General features: G+C 28.4%; 1 protein-coding gene and 1 long non-coding RNA gene across 21 annotated transcripts in view; both read left to right on the top strand.

Annotated features, from left to right (window-relative positions):
- Positions 1 to 27,556, top strand: part of gish (casein kinase I gish) — a 148,000-nt gene that overhangs the window by 108,031 nt on the left and 12,413 nt on the right. For 2 of the 20 annotated variants that reach the window (XM_075290261.1, XM_075290264.1), the window contains 8 exons: positions 8,277 to 8,425; positions 13,988 to 14,102; positions 14,357 to 14,625; positions 15,508 to 15,678; positions 16,492 to 16,569; positions 19,775 to 19,855; positions 20,146 to 20,202; positions 25,876 to 25,974. In XM_075290261.1, the coding sequence (XP_075146376.1) occupies positions 8,277 to 8,425; positions 13,988 to 14,102; positions 14,357 to 14,625; positions 15,508 to 15,678; positions 16,492 to 16,569; positions 19,775 to 19,855; positions 20,146 to 20,202; positions 25,876 to 25,974 (1,019 nt within the window). Of the gene's footprint in view, positions 1 to 552; positions 717 to 8,273; positions 8,426 to 13,987; positions 14,103 to 14,356; positions 14,626 to 15,507; positions 15,679 to 16,491; positions 16,570 to 19,774; positions 19,856 to 20,145; positions 20,203 to 25,875; positions 25,975 to 27,556 lie in introns of all 20 variants that reach the window. The other 18 variants (XM_075290260.1, XM_075290263.1, XM_075290259.1 and 15 more) reach the window with 14 other exon arrangements.
- On the top strand, positions 15,685 to 16,318 carry LOC142220884 (uncharacterized). Its single transcript, XR_012717922.1, has 2 exons — positions 15,685 to 16,017; positions 16,097 to 16,318. It is a non-coding gene; the product is annotated as an uncharacterized LOC142220884 (long non-coding RNA).

Raw genomic sequence — 27,556 nt, 5'->3', positions numbered from 1 at the left:
AAAAAAATATTTATTGAATTTACATATATAATTGTTATATTTTTATTATCATTTAAAAAAAATTACATTTATTTAAACATTTTCTTACACCACCACCATGTCATCGACGAAATACAAAATAGCGTAAAGAAAACAAATCATACAATTTTTTAAGACATCTTCATTAAATCAAAACAAATGAATCGTTTCTTAACGACTCACTGCGATAACACACTTCAAATTAATAATTTCGATCTTCTATTGATCTAAAAACATTTTGTTAATAACCACAAAACGATCTAATTTAATTCTAATGCCATTTTTATGGATTTGAGAAAAAAAATCTCAAAGAAAAAATGTGTGTGAAACACAATTTTTTTTTCAAATTCAATTTTGTAATCTCTCCACTACATATGTATAAATATGGATATACGTGTGTGTGTGTATAAATATATATTTTACAAAAACAAAATATAAATAATGATAAATAGAAAACATATCTATACATATATATGCAAAAAAAAAAAAATAATTATCTATATGTCTCATCAATCTCACTCACACCACATATAGATAATTGTCCAGAGGGTATACCACGTGTTTATCATTTGGGCACTTGTAGTGGCCGTTACAATGCCATGGTATTAGAATTATTGGGACTGTCTTTAGAAGATCTCTTCAATATATGCAACCGTCAATTTTCACTCAAGACTGTACTGATGATAGCTAAGCAACTTGTAAGTTATTATACTATTTTTAACATCATTATTAAACAAAGTAAAAAAATAAAAAAACAAAATTAGAAAAAAATTTAATAATTTTCATATAATTTAATTTTTGTTTTTGTATACATTAAAAGAAACTATATACAAGTTTTTTTTAAGGTTTTCTTTCAATTGTTTGTTTTAGATTTTTTTCTTAATTTTTCTACGGTTTTGTTGTTTTTCGATTAACAAACAACATAAAGAAAACCTTTTTCTCCCCTTTCCTTCTTACTTCTCAAGTGTCTCAACTGCATACAAAAAATCGATAATTTATTGAAATATTAATAAATTCAACAAAAAAAAAAAAACTAATTAATTATAATAAATAAAAACCAAAGTAGTGAAAAACATAATTCAAAATAAAATGTAAATTATTTTCATTTCACACCAGAAATTTGAATATTATTTCTTTTGCAAAATTTTTTAATGTTTGTAGACAATTTTTCTGTAGTTTATTTTTTATGTTTTTTTTTTTAAATCTAAAAAATCGTTTTCTTACGATTAACCTTAAGACTAAATCTACTTTTAGTACTCTCTTTTGATTGGTAAAAACTAAACAAAATATTCGTGATAGGAGGAAACTCCTTTTTATTATTCTTAGAGAAATAGTTTTAGAATGTTTACTTAAAAAAATTGAATAGCGTCGTTACGTCCTTCCCCTTTTTTTGTGCATGTAAAATTTTATGTAACATTTTCAAAATTTCTCTCCCTCTCCCTTGTATCCTTATTTTTATTATACCAACACTGAATGTTTTTGTTTTTAAGTTAGTAAAAATATATTGAGTGGGAAAGTTCGGCCAGTCCGAACTGTAGTTACCTTAAAATGAAGAAAGTCCAATAGATTAGGGATATTTAAGGCTAATGTACGTGAAAATGGTCGAGTTAAAATTGTTGTTGTTTTTTTAAGGCTAGATCTTCATATTCACCAAAATTTTCGTAAAATTAACTCACTAGCATAAGTCATGGTGAAAATTGAATTATGTCCGTGATGGATATACTTCCGGTAAAAAAAAAAAAAACTCACTTAAAAATGTTTAAAGTATTTTTCTTTAATAATTCAAATTAAAGGATATAAACTTTTTACTTGTCGCTTTGGATTATTCCCCACCAAGTTTTAATAAAATTTGAAAAAAAGGTAATATTTTTTTTCTGCTTTTACAGATTTATTTTCGATTTTAGCGGCTAAACTTGAATTTAATACCCACCTTAATACATGAGTTTTATGGAGAAAAATTTTTATTTAATTAAAAAATAATGATTCAAAAAATTCTTTTAATATCCACCCTCATGATTTTTTTGTGCAATCCAAATCACAAGATTGAAAAAAGTGGAATTCTATATTCTCCGAAAATGTTCCCATTTGCGAATTGCAATGAAGTCGGATTACAACTTCACATATTGGGCTATATAATATTCTCCAAATATAGGGAGTCCCGAGTAAAAATTAAGAGATCTAATTTGATACAATTAGATATGAATAGGTCCGAAAAATGGTAAGATCTAATCATATCTAATTACTATGGAATTAGATCTGATTAAAGCTCAATATTGGTCTAGATCTAATGTCTTAGATATGGTTATATCTATCCCTGTATATAGTTGGATCTAAAGTTAGATCTCGTCTTATGTGGATTTATATATAATTATATCTAATTCTGTCTCTTCATATCACGATAAATCTGCTTACATCTAAAGTGTCCAATTTTATAATCATATCTAATTAGATCCCCCAACTTTTACACGGGGAATTATTTTTAATTTGTTGGACGATGTATTTACCATAAGCTATATATCATATAGAATATCCATAATAAGATCCAAGATCTGGCCCCATTTATTGAGATAACAATTTCAAGGCTATAGGTGACCCTGAGAGTCATGCAAATTTAGCTCTGCCCAACCAATCTATTTCTAACCAAAAAGGTACAATTGCTCTTATTCTTAATTTTCGGAACTTTCAAACATTGTTTGATTGAAGCCTTTGACATTTGCTTTCTCAGAAAAAGAGAGTAAATGTGATTTTTTTAATGGTGTTTGGTTTTGAAATGTAGTGGTACCAGGGATGATAAATAGACCATTCTTGAAATTGTACTGAATCAGCTTCGAAAAATTTACGTTTTTAAGCCAAAAGGTACTTTTTTCCATTTTGGTGAAGACCTTTTCCTTTTTTGCTTATGAAAGAGATCCGCCAGGCTAATATGGTTAGCATGCATGAAATAATACATCATCACAACTATCCTTCAAAGGATTTAGGCGTTTAAAAATATTTTTTTTTTGTTTGATTTGAGAGTAGTATTCCTATTGCTTCTAAGTAGGATAAACTGATTTGGATTGGCGTTCATTTTAATTTTTTTTTTAATTTTGTGAACTTAAAGAGGGTTTAAAAAGGTACCAAATGTATAGCGGGGCTATCATGGTACTTTTTATACTCAAATAGTATCAAAATAAATACAAAAGTGTCAACTTTAGCCTTTACCACTTTCTCTTTGAAAAAGAGAGAGTAAAATTTGTGTTCGGTTCAGTGTTGCCCGTATTTTCCTGGCTCATGTCCCTAAATTGGTACGCTTTCGCCCCAAAAAATGTTCTACTTAAAGAGGACTTAAAAAGGTACCAAATATCTCCCGGGGGTACCATGGTATTCTTTATACACAAATAGTATCAAAATAAGTACAAATGTGTCAACTTTTCCAAGATGCCTTTACCATTTTCTCTCTCTTAAAAAAGAAAGTAAAACTCTTTTCAAACATGTGTTTGATTCAATGTTGCCAGTATTTTTCTGGCTCATGTCCCTAAATTGATACGCTTTCGTCCCCAATAATTCCAACTTAAATTAAAATAATTCCCCACAAAAATTGGGGATAAATTGTTGACAATTTTTTTTTTATTATAAAATAAAAAAAATCAAATAAAGTCTGCAATAGAAAATCAGTAAATTCGCAAAATTTTTTTCGCAAGCTATTTATGAAAAATAAATAAAGTTTGCTAAAGAAAATAAGTAATAATTTAAAAATTTAAAAAAAAATGTATATAAAATTTGCGAGCTACAATAAGATCAATATTTCGAAATACAAAACCAGAAGGCAGGTGATCGTCTTCCAAATGCTCGAGAAATGAAAATGAGAGTTTGGTCACCACATATTTATGAAAATGCATTTCAAGTAATAAAATCCTTTCTATATTTATGGCAAATATTGTCCAAATCAGTGATGAACCCAGACAAGGGTGTAAAATTTGGGCCCGAGTCCTCTCGAATGATTTCATAATTAAAAGAAAAACTTAGTCAAACTAAGTAAAATTATAAATTAACCACTATTGTATGCCGTGTAAAAATTCAAATTTTGCAAATACGCTGTGCTTTTTTTAATAATTTAGAAATAAAAAGAATTTCAAGAAAACCATTATTGTAGACCTTATAGCATTAAACTGAACCGTTTGCGAAAAAATCCCCAAAATTATGGAAATTCCCCACCAAATACCCAACTCAAATATTTTATCCCCGCCGAGAAAAAAAAATCCCCAATACCATTAACACTGGTTTGGCTTACTGTTGAAATGTACTAGTATTCATAAAAGGCATGTTACTTTTGACAAAATTTTCTATGGAAATAAAATTTTGACAACATTTTCTATAGAAATAAAATTTTGACAAAATTTTCCATAGAAATAAAATTTTGACAAAATTTTCCATAGAAATAAAATTTTCACAAAATTTTCTATAGAAATAAAATTTTGACAAAATTTTCTATAGAAATAAAATTTTGATAAAATTTTCTATAGAAATAAAATTTTGACAAAATTTTCTATAGAAATAAAATTTTGACAAAATTTTCTATAGAAATAAAATTTTGAAAAAAATTTCTATAGAAATAAAATTTTAACAAAATTTTCAATAGAAATAAAATTTTGACAAAATTTTCAATATAAATAAAATTTTGACAAAATTTTCTATCGAAATAAAATTTTGACAAAATTTTCTATAGAAATAAAATTTTGACAAAATTTTCTATAGAAATAAAATTTTCCATAGAAATAAAATTTTGACAAAATTTTCTATAGAAATAAAATTTTGACAAAATTTTCTATAGAAATAAAATTTTGACAAAATTTTCTATAGAAATAAAATTTTGATAAAATTTTCTATAGAAATAAAATTTTGACAAAATTTCCCACAGAAATACAATGTTGGCAAAATTTTCTATAGAAATAAAATTTTGACAAAATTTTCTATAGAAATAAAATTTTTACCAAATTTTCTATAGAAATCAAATTTTGACAAAATTTTCTATAGAAATCAAATTTTGACAAAATTTTCTATAGAAATAAAATTTTGACAAAAATGTTCGATATTACGGAAAATTGTGTCAAAATCTTTTGCAAAATTTTTCAAAAATGTTCTATAGAAATGAAATTTTGACAAAATATAAATATAAAATATAAATATAAAATATAAATTAGATTTTGAAAAAATTTTCTATAGAAATAAAATTTTGACAAAATTTTCTATAGAAATAAAATTTTGACAAAATTTTCTATAAAAATAAAATTTTTATAAAATTTTCTATGGAAATAAAATTTTGACAACATTTTCGATAGAAATAAAATTTTGATAAAATTTTCTATAGAAATAAAATTTTGACAAAATTTCCCACAGAAATAAAATGTTTGCAACATTTTCTATAGAAATAAAATTTTGACAAAATTTTCTATAGAAATAAAATTTTTACAAAATTTTCTATAGAAATCAAATTTTGACAAAATTTTCTATAGAAATCAAATTTTGACAAAATTTTCTATAGAAATTAAATTTTGACAAAATGTTCGATATTACGGAAAATTGTGTCAAAATTTTTTGCAAAATTTTTCAAAAATGTTCTATAGAAATGAAATTTTGACAAAATTTTCTATAGAAATGAAATTTTGACAAAATTTTCTATAGAAGTAAAATTTTGACAAAATTTTCTATATAAATTAGATTTTGAAAAAATTTTCTATAGAAATAAAATTTTGACAAAATTTTCTATAGAAATAAAATTTTGACAAAATTTTCTATAGAAATAAAATTTTGACAAAATTTTCCATAGAAATAAAATTTTGACAAAATTTTCTATAGAAATAAAATTTTGACAAAATTTTCTATAGAAATAAAATTTTGACAAAATTTTCTATAGAAATAAAATTTTGATAAAATTTTCTATAGAAATAAAATTTTGACAAAATTTCCCACAGAAATAAAATGTTTGCAAAATTTTCTATAGAAATAAAATTTTGACAAAATTTTCTATAGAAATAAAATTTTTACAAAATTTTCTATAGAAATCAAATTTTGACAAAATTTTCTATAGAAATCAAATTTTGACAAAATTTTCTATAGAAATTAAATTTTGACAAAATGTTCGATATTACGGAAAATTGTGTCAAAATTTTTTGCAAAATTTTTCAAAAATGTTCTATAGAAATGAAATTTTGACAAAATTTTCTATAGAAATGAAATTTTGACAAAATTTTCTATAGAAATAAAATTTTGACAAAATTTTCTATATAAATTAGATTTTGAAAAAATTTTCTATAGAAATAAAATTTTGACAAAATTTTCTATAGAAATAAAATTTTGACAAAATTTTCTATAGAAATAAAATTTTGACAAAATTTTCTATAAAAATAAAATTTTTATAAAATTTTCTATGGAAATAAAAGTTTGACAACATTTTCGATAGAAATAAAATTTTGACGATACTTTATGTAAATAAAATTTTGAGAAAATTTTCTATAGAATTAAAATTTTGACAAAATTTTCCGTAATATCGAACATTTTTTGAAAGTTTTATTTCTATAGAAATCTTTGTAAAAATTTTATTTCTATAGAAAATTTTGTCAAAATTTTATTTCTATAGAAAATTTTGTCAAAATTTTATTTCTATAGAAAATTTTTTCAAAATTTTATTTCTATAGAAAATTTTTTCAAAATTTTATTTCTAAGCAAATTTGTCAACATTTTATTTCTATAGAAAATTTTGTAAAAATTTTAATTCTATAGAAAATTTTGTAAAAATTGTATTTCTATAGAACATTTTTGAAAAATTTTGTTACTATAAAACATTTTGTAAACATTTTTTATCTATACAGAATTTTGCAAAATTTTATTTCTATAAAAAATTTTGTCAAAATTTTATTTCTATAAAAAATTTTGTCAACCGTTTATTTTTATAGACAATTTTGTCAACATTTTATTTTTATAGAAAATTTTGTCAAAATTTTATTTCTATAGAAAATTTTGTCAAAGTTTTATTTCTTTAGAAAATTTTGTCAAAATTTTATTTCTATAGAACATTTTGTCAAAATTTTATTTTTATAGAAAATTCTATATAAAATTTTATTTCTATACAAAATTTTGTCAAAATTTTATTTCTGTGGAAAATTTTATCAAAATTATATTTCTGTAGAACATTTTGTCAATATTTTATTTTTATAGAAAATTCTATATAAAATTTTATTTCTATGGAAAATTTTGCCAAAATTTTATTTCTATTGACAAAATTTTCTATGAAAAAAATGTGCAAAATAAAGTTTGTTTGTTTGGCAAAATTTCCTTAAAATTTTTGCAGAATATTTTTGGGTTGAGTGGCAACCGTGATTGGTATTCCGAAAAGGTATGTTACTTTGAATACCTTTGTAGCTTTTACCATGGTTGATGATGTTTAGGGAACGTTTAAAAAGGGCTTTATATTGTAAATTACAGACCCACAACAAAAGCTAAACCAATTTTATTTTCAATCTTAACTTAATTTTTCTTTATTTCTATAGTTTTTTTAGTTTTTTTTCTTTCCTTTCTAATTAACAAAAGGATACTATTTTTTAAGTATTTTAGTGTACAAATATTATACAGTTTCTTTTTAATACTAACCAAAAAAAAAAAATAAATAAATAAAAGCATTTGACTTCCATTTCGAAAATATGCAAAGAGAATTTCTATTTCAAAAAAAAAAAAAGAATCGAATGATGAACGAGAAACACCAGCACAAAACATAGGTGTAGCTATGTAGAATAAAAAAATTATACTTCAAGGCAAAAGTATTAGAAATTAAATATAAATGTAATAGAAAACAATTTGCAATTAATGCAAAGTAAATATAAAATTATAGAAAAATTTCGAGGATTGCTGCTTTGGCAATTTTTTTTATAATGTTTTCCCAACATGCTTGCTTTACATATATATAAATATTTTCCTTAACAAACAAACAATAAAAATCATCTGCTCTCTATGCAACAAAATTTAGACAACAACAACAACAATATTAAATAATTTTTTTTCGCTAAACAAAACCTAATGTCCTTCTTAAACTGCTACAACAAAAAAAAAAATACTCTACTAGGGATAACAAAACAAAAAATGAATAATTTTACTTACGACGACCATTATTTCCTTTGTCGCCTTGTTTTTGAACTAACTAAACTGAAATTTGAAAGAGAATGAATATCGTTGTGTAAGAATTACATCATTGTTGTTGTTATTGTTTTTGTTTGTTATTGTAGCAGAAGGTGTACCCGAAGTATATTACTTCGGACCATGCGGCAAGTACAATGCTCTTGTTATGGAATTGCTCGGTCCATCACTTGAAGATTTATTTGATATTTGCGGCAGACGTTTCACTTTGAAGACAGTACTACTGATAGCTATACAATTAGTAAGTACCAAAAAATAAACAAAAATATGTAATTTTTTTTTTTTCAAACTAAAAACCAACAAACAACAAAATCAAATCATTACAACACTGGAAAAAAATAAAAAAAAAACTAGAATGTCCTAAAATTTAAACACATTGATAATAACCACAAAGTTGTAACCAACCCCCCTCCAACATTTTGTGGAAATTATGCGTAAATGGCTTCAAATTATCTCATATTTTGGAATTTGAACTGTTTTGATTGTTTTAACACATAATTTGTTTGTCTTTTTTTTTTGTAAATCATCGTTTTTTAGTTTTTTTATTAACCTCAACTTTTATAAAAAAAAAAAAAACAGTTATAGATTAGACACAATACGGTTAAGGTTATAACAAATTCATTTAAAATTCCAATATTTATCTCTAGCACTGTAGAAAAATAAAATCTTAAATAAATTTCATATTTAGTTTTGTCCTTGTTTGTATTAGCTTAGCCCTACATATATATCATATATATCACCATATCATTTAATTTGTTTTAACATTCCTTGGAAGCATGTTTTAACCCTCCTACAAAATATTTACAGATTTCATTATTGTCGTTTTTTTTTTGTACTACTTTGGTTTACATTTTTATTTTGAATTATATTTTTTATTATATATATATTTTTTTTTTGTTCGTCACTTCTCTTTATTATTATTCTCATTACAAATCATTTTGCTTTTACCCGGAAATTAAAAAAATAAAAATAAAATAGAATTATTATAATAATTTACATTAAATCTCCATGATCAAATCATGAATACGGATGAGACCATTTTCAATATATTTAGAAAAAATGCGCTAGTTGAGACACTATTATTATTACATATATTTTTACTATTCTAAAAAAATCTTATCGCTACTAAGCTAAGTTTGGTTTCTTTAAATTTTTTTTTTAAAAAACATGCATGTTGAAAAATATTGCATTAGTATATAAATTGAACATATATATATTTTTCTTAATATTCACCATAATGTGTCATCGACCTGGGAAATATTGCTTACTTGCCATTTAAAAAATTAATTTTTTTTTGATTATTTTAGAAAATATTAAAAAAAAAATAAATAAATACGTATATTCTTCATCGTGACCAGATACAACTACCACAACATTATAACAACAACAACATTAAACTATGAAAAAACATTACATTTAAAGATGCCGCACAAAGGCATCTACTTTTTGCCTTTGTGCGGCATCTCAATGCTGCGGTCAATGCTAGTTTTAAGAAAAATCAACTCTATTTTTGATGTTGCCATCAGCTGATTTTAATTCACAATAGGTTTGCGATTCGTTTAGTAATGTCATAGACCAAGAAAATGTATAAACGTCTTTTGACAATTCACAATGATTTTGTTTATTTGCAGTGCGCAGTCATCGCACTCAATTGCGCAGTAAAGTGACTCGCATTTATTTTTGGGAAAACGAGAAAGCTGCGGTCAATGCTAGTTTTAAGAAAACTGCGCAAATTAAAAAAAAATCAACTCTGTTTTTGATGTTGGCATCAGCTGATTTTAATTCACAATAGGTTTGTGATTCGTTTAGTAATGTCATAGACCAAGAAAATGTATAAACGTCTTTTGACAATTCACAATGATTTTGTTTATTTGCAGTGCGCAGTCATCGCACTCAATTGCGCAGTAAAGTGACTCGAATTTCTTTTTGGGAAAACGAGAATTACCATACAAATCAGTCAATTTTTATTAAAAAAATGTTGTGGATATACATATACAGAATTTTATATGCTTTTACAATATTTGGTGTTGCATCAAAAGAGCAAAGGAAAGAAAAGAATTGAAAGCCAAATTAAAAAATCGCTCCTTTGCAGACGAAAAAATGTCATCTACCGCAGAAACTATCTTGGTACTAAGCAAGGGCTAAGTCAATTCACAATAATTTTGTTTATCGGTAGCACACAGTCATCGCACTCAATTGAACAGTCAATTGGTTCAATTTCTTTTTGTTCAAGGAAAATTGTCGCACAAATCAATTTGCATTAAAAAAAATATCCAAACACTAAGACACATTATGTTTAGATTTGTCCCACAAAATCGAAAAATATATTTACATTGCTTGTCTTAAAAAATGTTAAGAAGGGGCAACTCTGTTTTTGATTTTGCAATCAGCTGATTGTAACGCCCAATAGGCTTGTTCTCTTTTAGTACTGGCAGAGACCAAGAAAATAAATAAATAGACGTCTCATGAAAATTCACAATGATTTTGTTTATTTGCAGTGCACAGTCATCGCACTCAATTTCGCAGACAAGTGACTCAATTTCTTTGTGGAAAAGAGAATAACCAGACAAATCAGTCATTTTGCATTAAAAAAAGTATGGATGTACAGAATTTTATATGCTTTTACAATATTTGGTATTTCATCAACACACCAAAGGAAAGAAAACAATTTAAAGCCAAATAAACCACTCATTTGCAGACGAAAAAGGTGCCATCTACGGTGTGCAGACAAACTAAAGCGCTGTGAATTCACTTGACATGTCTATACCTTCCTTGGTCTATGTGCCCAATAGATTTATGATCCTTTTAGTAATGAAATACGTATCAAATCAATTCACAATGATTTTATTTATTTGCCATGCGCAGTTACCTCACTCGATTCTACCGTCAATTGTCTAAATTTCTTTTTGGAGAATGAAAATTGCAGTAGAAGTCAGTCATTATATTCTTTTACAAAATTTTGGTGTATCAAAGAAAGAAACTAAAAAAATTTTTTTTTTTTAATTATTCCTTTCCTGAAGGAAAAGTGTCATCTATCGTGTGCAGATAAACTACAGCGCTGTGAATTGACTTGACGTCTATACAAAAAAAAAATCACAAAAAATTTTGCAATTGAAGTCTTAATTGAGTCTTAAAAGATATTCAATTGAAAATTTAATTGATTCAACAAATTTTTTAATTGAATTTTGTTAACTGAAACAATTGAATTTTTAATTGAAATAGTATAATTTTTTTAATTGAAACAAAAATCAATCAAAAAAATTAATAGTATCAATTAATTTTTTAATTGATACTACTATCATTTATGTGATTGAAGACATTTCAATTAAAAAATTAATTGGTTCAATTAAAAAATTAATTGGATCAATTAATTTCGAGATTGAATCAGAAAAAAAATTTTGTGTGTACATATCTTGGTCTATGGTACTGTATAGCTAAGTCGTAGGGTCTTCAGTCACTCACTGAGTACCTGTTTTATTCGGAACATGTAAAAATTTGCGTAACACTGGCATCAACTATTTAAATAAAATAATTAAAATGATATATTTTAATACATAAATTATTCAATAAGTAACAAATATTTGATGACACTTTGCTACTTTTAATTTCATCTTATTGCAAAAAATTAATCACAATAAATAGCTATTGTGAATTGAAAAAATGCTACTTTATGAGATTTTCTGGACAGAACACTCTTCCAACGATATTCTGGGTAATCTCATACAAATGTTACATGCAGTACTAAGAGACCACAGGGCTAATATTTAACGGTCTAATAATGATTAATAATCTAGTCCGAATGGCTCATCAGTACAAGTGTTTGTCATGGTTCAAATTGAGATCACCCCTTCGAGAGATAATATTGATGTCTCCATTCCAAAGTACGCTAACTCAAAAAAGTGAATTTTACAGGAAACAAGTTCAAACTTTTTTTGCAATTACACAATAACCGTATGAGATATAAATTCACTTTTTTCGGTCTTAAAATCATGTTTATTGTAGTTTTTTTAGTATGAACGAATTTAAAATAGTGATAATAGAAAATGGCTAAAAATGACTTAGACCACTTTAGACCGAACAAAGCTTTTTGCCCTTTTTAGATTGGAAATTTTTAAAACTTTAGTCACAGGCTACGTACAATATTAACCATAACTTTTGATAGAAGTGCCCAATAAATTCGAACTTTTGACAGGATGCAATTCACATCAATCCGAATAAAAAACAACGAACTCCATCAAAAAATGCTAAGTAGACTTAGCGTACTCTGGAATGAGGACATCGATATGGCGCGGAAAATTTTTCCGAAAAGACCAATGGTTTCGTTGTCCAAATCAAAACGATCCATCTCCTATTAAAAAAAAAACATCACTTGATAGCACAATTCATTCACAGTAACTATTGATCCTACCTCATTTAGATAAAAATAATAAAAATAAAAATAAGGTTAAATTACCTCACCAAACATTCACACATGAGCGGATGCAGGGGCTCTTAGGTATTCCGAGCTCTAGGTACTGACATAGCCCGTATATGGAAATGGGCTCCATTAGTCAAGATGATTTTACCATTTTTGCATTCACCATCACCCTTTTTGTCGTGAAGTATAATAATTTCAATGCATTTTTGAAGCGTGTACCGTTTTATTTTTAGTAATGGCGTAGTGTTTATATGTCAATTGCTAAAGAAAAAGGTATCAAAAGTTGCAGCCACCGTAATGCCAGATTATTCACAATAACACATTTGGTTTGAAAGCCATTTACATGGTCTGCCTAAAAGTATGCACTCATTTTCTTTCAGTTATAAAAAGGACTCCTTGACTGATGGAATGATGGAGAAAATGTGTTAGGTTAATCTGTATTTATTTGTAACAACACTTATACATGGTGACTGGTGCAAAGCGTTACCACTTCTTTCTATCGCATTTTTGTATGAAAACATTTTTGTTTTATTGATTTAATTGGCAAAAATTGGAAGGGCTTAGTATGTCGCATCCATATTGGTACATTTTTTACTTCTTACCTTGTCCTATGAAATAGATGAACTTTGATCTCAAAAAAAAAAAAAAAAAAAAAAACATTAGATCATGATTTGGCGAACCGCATACCCAATGTTTGGGCGAAATGAAATGCAAAACATCAGAAGTTAGCCCCTCTTGGTTACACATGCGCTTGTTGGTCAAAGACTGGCGAAAAATGTTTCGCGTGTTAACGGTCTCCAAAATGTAAAACAAAGCAATTCGCTTTTATAAAAGGCTTTGAAGCAGAGAATGAAGCCTCCGAGTAGTACCACCGATTTTAGCCGCCGCCAAGTAGTTTTGGCCTTTGCTCATATCGCCTGAAATGTAGCCGGCAATTAATCAGCATATATTTTTTCAATGTGAAAAAAACTTCAAATTCTTCCTACCCCACAACTAATTCAATCAACTTTTTTCCTAAATATTTTAGCGAAAATCTCGCAGGGATGAATAACATGAAAATTTGATTTTAAAATTGGTTGTAAAATTAATCTCACAGTGTTTCGGACACTTTGATTTTTTAAAAGATAATTGACGGACACAGTAGATATATTTGCGTAGGGCTCAAATATATCTATCTTTTTGTATTATATGTTTACATATTTTCTATGTAGATTTGGCAAAAGTATCCCAAAATAAAAATAAAAAAACAAATGTTGTGTTTTTCTGGCAAGTAATCAATATTTCCCTAATTCGGTATTAATTCTCATAGTACTTTGATAGTAATTCTTTAAAAAAATGATTATCTTTATTTTTACTAATATATTTTTATGTGTATCCTTACACCAGCTCCACCGGATCGAATATGTTCATGGTCGGCACCTAATATACAGAGATGTTAAGCCAGAAAATTTTCTAATTGGCAGAACATCGACGAGACGCGAAAAAATTATCCACATAATTGGTAAGTTGAAATTTGTCTATATATATAAATCAAAACTCATAAATAAAATATTTCGAAATTTCATATATCGTTGCCAAAACTCATACACTCGAAAAAAAATTATTTTTCTCGAAATCGTGGAATTTTTTTTATCAGGTCCGTGTGCTTTCATTTTTTAAAAGCCATCGGGCTTTCGAAATATTTTTTTTTTTGAGTGTATAATATTGAATATGTTGTAAATAAAATGTTCTAATTTTGATATTATTTTCTTTTAGATTTCGGTTTGGCCAAAGAATATATTGATTTAGATACAAATAGACACATACCATATCGGGAACATAAATCCCTGACGGGTACTGCTAGATATATGTCTATAAATACACACATGGGCAGAGAGCAATCTAGACGTGATGATTTAGAGGCATTAGGTCATATGTTCATGTATTTCTTAAGAGGTTCACTGCCATGGCAAGGTCTTAAGGCCGATACACTTAAGGAAAGATATCAAAAAATTGGCGATACCAAACGAGCAACGCCCATTGAGGTAAGTATTTTGATTTTATTTGAGGCACAAACAACAGAAATATCGTCTACATTTTTTGGAATAAATTTTTTTGGAAAACATATTTGTATTAATTTAAATAATTTTTAATCACGTCAAAATTAATGAAAATAATTTAAATAATTTTTAATCTTATCCAAATTAATGAAATTAATTCAGTAATTTTTTTTTTAAATCACATTAACAATTCATTTTTTAATTATTAATTAAATTTTTTTCTGAAATCAATTGAATTTATCATAATTTTTTTTTTGGAAAACATATTTGTATTAATTTAAATAATTTTTAATCTTATCCAAATTAATGAAATTAATTCAGTCAATTATTTTTTTTTTTTAAATTAAATTAACAATTCATTTTTTAATTATTAATTAATTTAATTTTTTCTGAAATCAATGAATTTATCATAATAATATAATAACTAAAAAAACTAAAAAAATTAATAAAATCAAAATAATATAGAAATTAGTTAAATCAAATTAAATCAATTAAATGTTTAATTGATACTCATTATAGATACTATCATTTCCATAACCAATTACAAAATTTTTAATTTTTAAAAAATATTTTAATCACAGAAAAATATCAATTCACGAAATTAATTGGATCAAATGCTCTTATAAAGTAGCGACTAAAAAACAAAAACATAAAATAAAGTAGCGATTTTAATTAAAATGAAAATACTGATCCAATTTAAATATAAATTAATTCAAATAATTTATATGTTGGATTAAAAAAAAATTAATTAAATCAATTAATTTTTTTATTATTTTTTTGTAAATAATATTGACGATATTTTTCCTTTTTGTTTGTGCACAATTTTTTTTTTTTTATATTTAAATTTCTATTTTTTATTTTCCCCAGGTACTTTGTGATGGCCATCCCGAAGAATTTGCCACATATTTACGTTATGTGAGGCGGCTAGATTTTTTTGAGACCCCCGACTATGATTTTCTGCGAAGACTGTTCCAAGACTTATTCGATCGTAAAGGCTATGTGGATGACGGTGAATTTGACTGGACAGGGAAGACAATGGTCAGTAGAAAGCAATTAATCTTATCATCCTAAATACTATTAGTTTTTTGGGTTTTTTGGAATAAAAACTGATCTTGATTTATTCTCGATGAATGATGTATGTCTGTGAGCGGTGTGAATGCTTAGAAAATTGGAAAAGGATTGCAAGAAGAAACAAAAATATGCAAATTTGAGTTCTTGTTCTGTGAAAGATTTTTTTTTGGAATTTTCGTTTTTTATTTAATTTTTCCTATGGCAAGAAATATTGAATGATTTACAAGATTGACATGGTTGAGAACAAAATTTTGAATTGTGAATTTAATATATTTTTTATGTAACATATTTGAACAATTGGCGAAGGTGTGTGTGTATGTTTTTGTTTTCCTTTTAATATATATTTTTTTACTTTTATGTTTTTTTTTCTACTTCAAAACTCAAGACCCTAGATACGTAACCTTTGGAATCATTGCATTCAATTGGACCTTTTTAATTATCACCTTAAGAAGTCTCATATATCATATGGATCTTACAAATTTATTTCTTGTTTTCATTTTCTTTATGCATATATTTTTTATTTTGTATACACAATAAATCACATATACATATAATTGATTTTCGAAATAAGAAATGAAATATACATTTGATTTAATCATCTATGAAATATCCTATCAAAATTTCTTTTATTCTCATTCATATGATTTTATTTTCTTGGTAAAATTATGTTAGTTTTTTTTTTTAATATTTTGTATCATATATCTATGTATATTGTATGTCTGACCAACAAAAAATTTACATTTTCCAATTGTTAAACAAAAACAACATAATTTAAACCAGAACAAGGAACAACTAGAAAAAATGAAAGCTATTAAAAATGCACCACCTTCTCATTTAGCCAAAAATAAATCGGATAAGGTATTTTTCTTTATTTATGTTTTGATTATTATTGTAATGGCTTTTTTCGAGATGTATGCTAGTGAGAGTGTAATTGAATATTTTGTTTTTTTATTGTTATTATTTTGCGTTTTTGGGCCGCAAGAATAATTTGTTCATACATTTTATACATTTAAAAACGATTTTAAATTAATTTTTTTCAATATTCTTTTTTGTGAAACTTTTTCTCATAAGAAAGTTTTAATTTTACTTATATTGGAATCGTATACTTGAAACACTATTGAATTCAATTAGTTTTCAAATTGTTGAACCCTGATCGAACATAACGAGTTTTTATGACAACTTGAAATGTCAAACTCCAAGTTTGCCATTGTTGGTTAGGTTATAGAGAATGACAATAACTCTTGAATCGAATTGAAGTCCATTTCGACCATTGTGATTTCTTGAGGTAATTTTCTCAACTTCTTCCTGAGGTGGTCTCCTTTAAAGTCGCTCAGGAACTTGCATTTATTCGTCTTCCTTAAATCTGTAGAAAATTTTGTCAAAATTTTATTTCTATAGAAAACTTTGTCAAAATTTTGTACAAATTTTATTTCTATAGTAAATTGTGTCAAAATTTTATTTCTATAGAAAATTTTGTAAAAATTTTATTTCTATAGAAAATTTTTTCAAAATTCTATTTCTATAGGAAATTTTTTCAAAATTCTATTTCTATAATTTTTTTTTTTCAAAATGTTGCCTAAATATTATTTCTATAGAAAATTTTGTCTAAATTTTATTTCTACAGAAAATTTTGTCAAACTTTTATTTCTATAGAAAATTTTGTCAAAATTTTATTTCTATAGAAAATTTTGTAAAAATTTTATTTCTATAGAAAATTTTGTCACAGTTTTATTTCAAAATTTTGTAAAAATTTTATTTCTATAGAAAATTTTGTCAAAATTTTATTTCTATAGAAACTTTTGTCAAAATTTTATTTCTATAGAAAATTTTGTCAAAATTTTATTTCTATAGAAACTTTTGTCAAAATTTTATTTCTATAGAAAATTTTGTCAAAATTTTATTTCTATAGAAAATTTTGTCAAAATTTTATTTCTATAGAAAATTTTGTCAAAATTTTATTTCTATAGAAAATTTTGTCAAAATTTTATTTCTATAGAAAATTTTGTCAAAATTTTATTTCTATAGAAAATTTTGTCAAAATTTTATTTCTATAGAAAATTTTGTCAAAATTTTATTTCTATAGAAAATTTTGTCAAAATTTTATTTCTATAGAAAATTTTGTCAAAATTTTATTTCTATAGAAAATTTTGTCACAATTTTCTTTCTATAGAAAATGTTGTCAAAATTTTCTTTCTATAGAAAATTTTGTCAAAATGTTATTTCTATAGAAAATTTTGTAAACATTTTATTTCTATAGAAAATTTTGTCAAAATTTTATTTCTATAGAAAATTTTGTCAACATTTTATTTCTATAGAAATTTTTCTCAAAATGTTATTTCTATAGAAATTTTTGTTAAAATTTTATTTCTATAGAAAATTTTGTCAACATTTTATTTCGATAGTTTTATTTCATTTGTCTCTTCCGTCTAGTGCATTTCTTTTAAATTAGCAAATAATTTCCAATTTTAAAAACTGTTTTTGTGCTATTCTTTCATTCCACCGTTTTTCGTGGCACTTTTGCCAAGTGCAACGCACTTAACCAAAAGTTGTTAATGATTACTTGCAGAATGATCCAATCGTTAGTGTAAACAATTTTTTTCGTAGACAACGTTAACAATAGGGCTGTTTTTTTTAGCACTGGATACCCTTAGCAAAATATGCAACTCTAAATATGCAGCGATCAGCTGTACTACATTGAATCTCATGTTATTCCATAAATTAGTCACAATAAATTGCTATTGTGAATCTAAAACGCGTCAATCTGGCAACACCAACGCGACTTGCACTGATGAGATGTTCTGGATTAAACACCAGTGCAACGATGTTCTGAATGTTGCATCCAGTGCTAAAAGAAAACAGCCCTAATGCTATTATCGTGAAGAAATACAGAATCCCACTACAGACATTGGCCACACTAAAAGTTATGTTCCAAGACATCATAGATAATGCAGCTTGTTAATGGGATCGATAACACATCGACAATTCTTAGGTTTCGGCCACACCGTAAGATTCTTTACAAACACAGACATTCCGTCCTTCCAAATGGCGGGCTCTAAATGAATGAATTTTTTTCCTTATTCCGACATGTCCAGTAACCCAAAAGATGCGGATCATTCCGTATAGACGTTGATCCTTCTTTTAAATTCCAAAAATGGTTCGTACTGTCTGCTTCTTTGTCATTCGACTACCATTGGGTATTTTTACGGTACTTGGCTTCGTGTTATTATTGCTGAAGCATTTGATTCATTCTATTATCGTCCGCACTTGTGCATGCAGGATCTCTGTTATGGGATCAGGGAGCCACCGTGGTGCAATGGTTAGCATGCCCGCCTTGCATACACAAGGTCGTGGGTTCGATTCCTGCTTCGACCGAAAACCAAAAAGGTTTCAAAGCTTCTCTAAGTGGTTTCACTGCAATGTGGAACGCCGTTCGGACTCGGCTATAAAAAGGAGGTACCTTGTCATTGAGCTTAACATGGAATCGGGCAGCACTCGGTGATAAGAGAGAAGTTCACCAATGTGGTATCACAATAGACTGAATAGTCTAAGTGAGCCTGATACATCGGGCTGCCACCTGACCAACCTAACCTAGGGTTCGGCCACACTGTAAGATTCTTTACAAACACAGACATTCCGTCCGGATAAACTAATAGTCTGGACATCGTATAAAACGCTTATCTAAAAACCTAATGGGCCGTTTAGACTCAATGATTTTTTTAACAAATTCTGGGAGTTAATGATTAAATAAACATCGTGTGTTACTTTTTAAAAATATATACAAATAACAAATTAACAACAAAATCTTGTGGCCCAATATTGAAATTTTAAGAAAATAAATAGACAAGTCAACCAATCTCTAAAATAATAACTAATTTGTTTTTTTTTTATATATATTATTTTATTCTTCTTTTCATCAAATCCACATGACAAAATGTGATCACATGATGTATTGTTCGTGTTCAATGTCCATGCGTGATGTGTTTTCTAATACAACTGTATCACTATCGTCATCGATTACCATACGAAATAATTCTTTCTCTAATATGTGGCATGCCTACAACAGTCAACGCCGGTTGGTTCATTGCAAACAGGTCATGAAGTTATCATTTCACCAAATAAAGATCGTCATAATATTACAGGCAAGGTAATGTATAAACAAATTCTTATGATTTTTTTAAATACACAAAATACATACCATCAAATACACACATCTATATAATTATTATATATTTTATCTACTCGTATATATATCATATACAATACAAAAATATAGTTTCTTTATATAATTTTTTTTTTTTCACTTTAACATTTACATTTCTTTGGGTTAGAATTCTTTGTATCTTGGTTTCTTTTTAATGGTGTTTATTTTTCTTAAATTTGTTTGTTTTTTTTATTAAATAAAAAACAAATATTACTACTCTTCAATTTTGAAAGGAGGGTTCTTATTTTGAATATGACGACGATGATGAAGAAGAATATTTAGTATTGGAGGTTAGATTAAAATATATATATTAAAAAAAAACAATAACAGAAAATATTAGGCAAATGTATGGTGTTTGTATTAGACATAATTTTATATTATAACGAGCTAGTGAATACACATCTATGCTATATGTGTGGGTGTGCATTGAAAAAGCTAGAGTTTTATACGAAAAGTAGTATTGCTAATTATAAGAATACAGGCTAATAATCCTTTTTATGTTATGCGACTTTCTAATCCCTAAATTCCATTGAAATATATGGCAAAGTCCTAGATACCACTCACCACCATCCTTATTTCCTTCTTATGATAATTTTTATAGTTTATAAAATACATAAATGCTTTGCTTTTGTATTTATCTTTACGAATAATAGTGCTTTATTTTTTGTATTAAAATGTATCTTGAATAATCTATTGCAACATGTAAGGTGTTGAAGTATTTTGACTAACTATATGTGTAACTAACAATAATATGATGGTAACATTAATATTAAATTACTGTAATAGTATAAAGTTAATAACGAAAAATTATCCCACATTGAAATCAGTATGGATGACAAAACAAAAATGTTATTAATAGATTTTGGCAACCCTACATCAAAAAAAAAAAAATCAGCAGAAAACAACAGTTATTAACTGATATAGTGTGTCAACAACCGCGACGAACAAATACAATAACCTTGTTTCCTCATTTCTTTTTTCGGAGCATGTTGAATATGGAAATATCAATATAGCATGATATAACATATAATGTCACATGACTAGGTAACAATAATGCCTAGTGATGAGTTCAAAAATTTGATAAGCGATGACAACACTATACCATTTCCCGCCAAGGAATAGAATCAGGGATGATATTTAAATGATGTTGACGAAGATGTACTAATAATGTAATTTTCGAAGCCAAAAGGTGCTAAAATAATATCAAATTTAAAGACTTTAAAAGTATACGTATATTTAAATTTAGACCGATTTGGACATTTTTTTTTAGATTTTCTAAAAATAATCTTATTTTGCAAAATTTTATTTCTGTAGAAAAAAAAATTATTTCTATAGCAATATTTTACCTCCATAGAAAATTTTGTCGATAATATATTTCTATAGAAAATTTTGTCAACAATTTTTTTTCTATAGGAGATTTTGTCAAAATTTTATATCCATCGAAAATTTTGTCCCATTTTTATTCTATAGGAAATTTTGTCAAAATTTTATTTCTATAGAGAATTTTATCGAAATTTTATTTCTATAGAAAATTTTGTCAAATTTCTATAGAAAATTTTGTCAATTTTTTATTTCTAAAGGGTGATACGGTCAAAATTTGATCAAGGGAAAACGCGTGTAAATCGGTGAAATCGTTTATTTAAGAAATCAAATTAAATTTCTTTTTCAAGATCAATTAGTATAAAATTCAGGAAAAATATTCAGTTAGGCTTTCGCTTTTCCAAATCCGAATTGCCGGGCCTCACGCTTGACACCTGCCATCAGATTTTGTACAGCCACCTTGTCCACCTTCTTCGCCGCAGAAAGCCAGTTTGCCTTGAACTGCTGCTCGTCCTTAGCAGTTTTTTTGGTCTTCTTTAGGTTCCGCTTGACAATAGCCCAGTATTTCTCAATTGGGCGGAGCTCTGGCGTGTTGGGAGGGTTCTTGTCCTTGGGAACCACCTGCACGTTGTTGGCGGCGTACCACTTCATGGCCTTTTTACCGTAATGGCAAGATGCCAAATCCGGCCAAAACAGTACGGAACAACCGTGTTTATTCAGGAAAGGCAGCAGACGTTTATTCAAACACTCTTTCACGTAAATTTCTTGGTTGACAGTCCCGGAAGTTATGACAATGCTGCTTTTCAATCCACAGGTACAGATGGCTTGCCAAACCAGATATTTCTTTGCCAACTTTGACAGTTTTATGTGCTTGAAAATATCTGCTACCTTTCCCCTTCCTTTTGCCGTATAAAACTCCTGTCCCGGAAGCTGCTTGTAGTCGGCTTTGACGTAGGTTTCGTCGTCCATTACCACGCAGTCAAACTTCGTCAGCATCGTCGTGTGCAGCCTCCGGGATCGCGCTTTGGCCGTCGTATTTTGTTTATCATCGCGATTTGGAGTCACTACCTTCTTGTAAGTCGATAGTCCGGCTCGTTTTTTGGCTCGATGCACGGTTGTAGACGATATACCCAGCATATTTGCGGCATCTCGGAGAGAGAGGTTAGGGTTTCGCTTGAAACTACCGGCAACTCTGTCGCTTCCGGTTTTCGATTTCCCCCCGATCCAGACTTCCTGGCTGTCGACAAAGGTTCTCCAAACACTTTAATTACATTTGTAACGGTTGATTTGGCAACTTTTAGCGATTTTGCCAGCTTTGCGTTCGAGTAGCTCGGATTTTCGCGATGCGCGAGCAAAATTTTGATACGCTGCTCTTCTTGCTTGGACGGCATTTTGACAACTGAAGAGTGAATTCCAAAATCAAAATAGGAGCAACATTCTACACACACACCTTCAAAATGAGGGGTGTTCAGGTTTTTTAAATACAAAATTGAAAGAAAAACGTCAAGTTTATATTGACCAAATTTTGACCGTACCACCCTTTATAGAAAATTTTGTCAAAAGTTTATTTCAATTGAAAATCTACCAAAATCAAGAATTCTACCAAAAAATTTACAAAATTTACCATTTGTTGTAGAATTCTACCAATTATGGCAACCCGCTCAGGGGCCAGTTCTAAGCATTATTGCTAAAGACACAATGTGTGTATTTCGTCTCCTTCTGGGCGTTTCGAATTATACACTATCTTGTAATAAATACTCTGTTCCTCAGTGTGGCGGAATCACATTTGACGTTTCACATTTGCGGACGAATGTGGTATAGACAATGTTCAATGTGCTCTGTTTATAACTTTTTGAGTTTATATCTGAGAAACGTTCACATTTAGGGCAGAATAACTCTATATAGAGTAATTGTGACGTAACAGTGCCAAATGGCTCGCGGTCGGGCCACGGTGCTTTTGGCAGTCGAAATGTATCAAAAAAAAAAGCACAAAAGAGTCAACGTTGTCAACCCTGATCAGGACCCAAAGCAATATCATAGACTTCAGAATTATTAAGACTTATCGCGGGAAGCTAATTACCAATCACCAAATGGCACCCACCTGTTTGCCCTTTGCCATTCTACAATCTTTGGTATATGAACCGAGGTTGCCAAAGTTGATAGAATTCTACCAGGCTAGGCACGCATATTAGGTGAATATTGTGCTGCTGAGCCATCTCATTGAGAGATTTGCAGCAGTCGATGGCCGTTTTTGAGTTAAGGAACACAGAGTCCAAGGATTTTATGGCAGCATGACGTTCTGAGTATATATTAATGCCAACATTTTTTGGAACATTACTTCTCAGCCAATTCGCCACCTCTCTTTTTGCTAATATTTCAGCCTGAAAAACACTACAGTGATTAGGTAATCTTTTCGCTATTCGAAGTTCCAGTTCTTTAGAATATCGGAGTATATTCCCATATGTCCATCCAATTTGGAGCCATCAGTGTAGAAATCTATATATCGTTTATTCCTCGGGGTCTGTGTGCACCACGCCTCACTGTTGAGATTTAGAGTATCAAACATTTTGTCGAAAAGTGGTCTCGCCAAAGTGTAATCCACTACGTTAGGCACATCTGGCATTATTTTGAGGACCGAACTGTGGCCGTACCTTTTTTCCCACCACAGCGATAGCTCGCGCAACCGCACAGCCGTTGTTGCAGCTGACTGTTGTTTGGCCAAAATGTCTACAGGCAAATATGTAGCATGACATTAAGGGAATTTGTTCCTTACTTGTGGGCTGCTGAAGTGCCGGCCACCAGACTACAACACAATATAGCATTATAGGTCTAACCACCGCCGTGTATAGCAAATGCACAATTTTCGGTTTTAGTCCCCACTTTTTTCCTATTGCTTTTTTTGCACGAGTACCAAGCTTTTCTCGCCCTTTCTTCAATATTAAAGTTCAGCTTCCAGTCCAAAACTACGCCAAGGTATTTTGCACACTCACCAAAGGAAATTTCAATACCCCTAAGGATATGGGCTTAACCGTAGGAGTTTTGCGATATTTGCAGTACATGACTAGTTCTGTCTTTGCAGGATTTACCCCAAGACCATTCTCTTTCGCCCATTACTCAGTCACCCGGATGGCTCTCTGTATAATATCTCTGATTGTGGATGGGAATTTTCCCGTGACTGCTAGCGCTACATTATCTGCGTATGCCACCACTTTTATCTTTGCTTTTTCTAGGGAAACCAGAAGGTTGTTTATAGCAACATACCAAAGAAGAGGTGATAGAACTCCTCCTTGGGGAGTGCCTCTGTACACATAACTTTGTATGTTTGCTTGTCCTAGTGTGTCTGAAATTCGTCCCTTCATTAGAAGTTCGTCTGACAGCCTAAGTATAGCTGGATTAACATTCAGAGTTGTCAGTCGATTTAATATCGAGCTCGGATGGACGTTATTGAATGTCCCTTCGATGTCTAGAAACGCCACGATTGTATATTCATTGACTGATAGTGAGCTTTCAATAAAGCAGACAAGTTCATGTAATGCGGTCTCAGTAGTCCTGCCCTTCGAGTATGCATGCTGTCGCTTTGTGAGAAAACTTGAATCGACGCTAGTTCTAAGATAAATATCTATCATTCTCTCCATAGTATTAAGTAGGAATGAGGATAAGCTTATTGGTCAGAAATCCTTCGCACTTCTTTCTACCTTTTTAAGATTTGAAATCAAATGTATAGCAGAGAAACTTCAGCAGGTCAATGAGATATCAATTAAAAATATTAAAATTGTTTTTATAAATGGTGTATTAATCATTTTTAGCTATCTTGTTTACTTAATTTTGTCTGGCTTTAGTTAAACTTTATCCCTTCTATACAGTTTGGTTAACTAATAAAACTTTTTCCCCTTTTTTATTTATTTTGGTTTGATGGCTAAAAGTTTTCATTTCCTTTTTATTTAATCTGTTGTTTTTAGATAAATTCTTAATTCTATATTTTTAGTTCGTTTTTTAATATTCCTTCAAATACTCTAAAAACAACACTATATATGTTTGCTAAAAACCTTAAGAAATATACAAAAAAATATACTTATTTTTAATTTTTGTTTTTTATATAATTCCAAATAAAAAAAAACAAAATCGAAACCAAATTAATTGTACTACCACCAACCTACTACCACCTCTACTGTATGAACAAAACAAAAAAAAATATGTTTGTAACACCTCCTAACCAAATTATTATGAACAAAAACAAACAAATCATAAAATACGTATATATGCAATTATGCAACGACAACAACAACAACAATCATCCATTATGATGATGGTGTTATATCCTGGTTATATGAATGTGGTACTATTGAAATATCCAAAATAAAATATCAACCTCTCACCAATACCACGACCACCATCACCACTACCTTGGCATACATGAATGAATGAATGTTTACGTGCTTTGTTGATTGATGCAAATGCCAAAAATAATACCACCACCTTACCAAAACACCTTCCATGAAATGCATACAAATACAAAAATCTTCATAATTGTTATGGATGACATTTTTTCTGACTTGAAACAAACAAACAAAAATACAACCCTGTTGTGTCATTGATCATTGCTTGGTTTGAATTGATTACCAATCGATTGTTATATATAACAGACAAATGCCAAAGGAGGTGTTGCCGCGTGGCCAGATGTACCCAAACCAGGTGCTACACTGGGCAATCTTACGCCTGCCGATAGGCATGGTTCTGTACAGGTAAGTTTCATTGAGTGTTTCAAATGTCAAAGTTAAGTTCCATGTTTTATTGTTTCTCTCTCTCTCGCTCTCTCCTCTATAACTCTCTGTTTCTATTGAGCAAAAAAAAAAAACAATTCGAAAATCCTTTGAGTTTTCTTTGTTAATTGCATATATAATAATTTGTATACATATATAAATATGAAAAATTTATAAAATAATTGAAAATACATATTATGTTTATTATTTATTAGTTATAAAAATTAATTGAATATATTTGAAAAAAGCTTTTTACGCCCTCAAAATTATTTAGATAGGTTATTGGTTATGACCATTAAAATTTGTGTGTGTGTTTTCCACTTTAGGATATTTTTTTATTTTTTATTAAATCCAGTATGTTTTGAGTGTATGATTTTGATAATTATCCTATCCTTGTACTACTGCGTATTTTCTTCCCTTTCAATTTTTCTCGTAAAATATTTTACTTGTTTTTTTTTTATAATCTTCTTCCTCCTTCTACGACCTACATACCACCTACCTACTACTCAAATACTACCATATATTGTGTTTTGAAACTGCGTTCTCAAAATCCCCCAAAATCGAACAAACAACAGACTCTTATATTTTTGGTGTTTTCAGTTCTAATGTTTTCACTTGATTTACTCTACATTAATTCAAGGTATAGAATTCTATCCACTTTCTCTCCTTCCTAAGCGGAGTACACTTTTTATTAAATAGTTTTTTTTTGTGTTAGTTTAAAAGTAAACTGGTCTGAGATATATACTCCCTTCACCATAATATAATAGGAAAAAATAATAAAAAAAATTTTAAAAAATATTTTAAATTTTAAAAAATATTCTAATTTGTTACTGGAGAATGTGGTGTTCCGTTGTTAGTTCCAAAAGTTCAGTTTTGACCTGGAATTGTAAATGATATAGTCGAAATGTAATCAGCTTCGGAAAAGTACTTTTCCAAATCTAAAGGTATTTAGAGTGCACAAAGCCGATATCGGTTAACCGGATTTCTTTACAAAAACCGAAACCGCATAGTGAAAAAAATTTGAATTTGCGGTTAATCCGAAAATCCGTTCTCTTAACCGGTTTACTGTTTTTCAATGCAATTTCTATCTGTTTCATATATCTCCTCTGAAAGTCTGATATTGATTAGAGACATACTGAAGAGGTGTAACCGCTGATGCATTACATCTCGTTTTCACATTATTAGCGTAAAACAAGTATATACGGCCGTAAGTTCGGCCAGCACAATCGAATTACTTGGGCTGTGGTAAAACTTGGTATCTTAAAACTCTTCTAAATTGTAAGTTAGTATATATATTAGACAAAAAAGGCGATTAAATACGTATATAATTCAGTTCTTGATCGGTATATATATGAACTGTTGCGTGGTAATTAGAGAGACAGAAGTGAAATAAGTGGTTCGCTTTATGTGAGGGCTATATACAATTATGAACTGATATGGACCACTTTTTGTGTGACTGGGAGTCGGTTTATCTGGGAGCTATATATAATTATGGACCGATATGGACTAATTTTGGCATGGTTATTAGCGGCCATATTCTTGCACAATGTAGCAGATTCCAACC

Source organism: Haematobia irritans, chromosome 1 (genome assembly GCF_050003625.1).
Source record: "Haematobia irritans isolate KBUSLIRL chromosome 1, ASM5000362v1, whole genome shotgun sequence".
Classification (NCBI taxonomy): Eukaryota; Metazoa; Arthropoda; class Insecta; order Diptera; family Muscidae; genus Haematobia; species Haematobia irritans.
The sequence above is the reverse complement of the archived record's forward strand: the minus strand, read 5'-3'. Positions and strand labels throughout refer to the sequence as shown.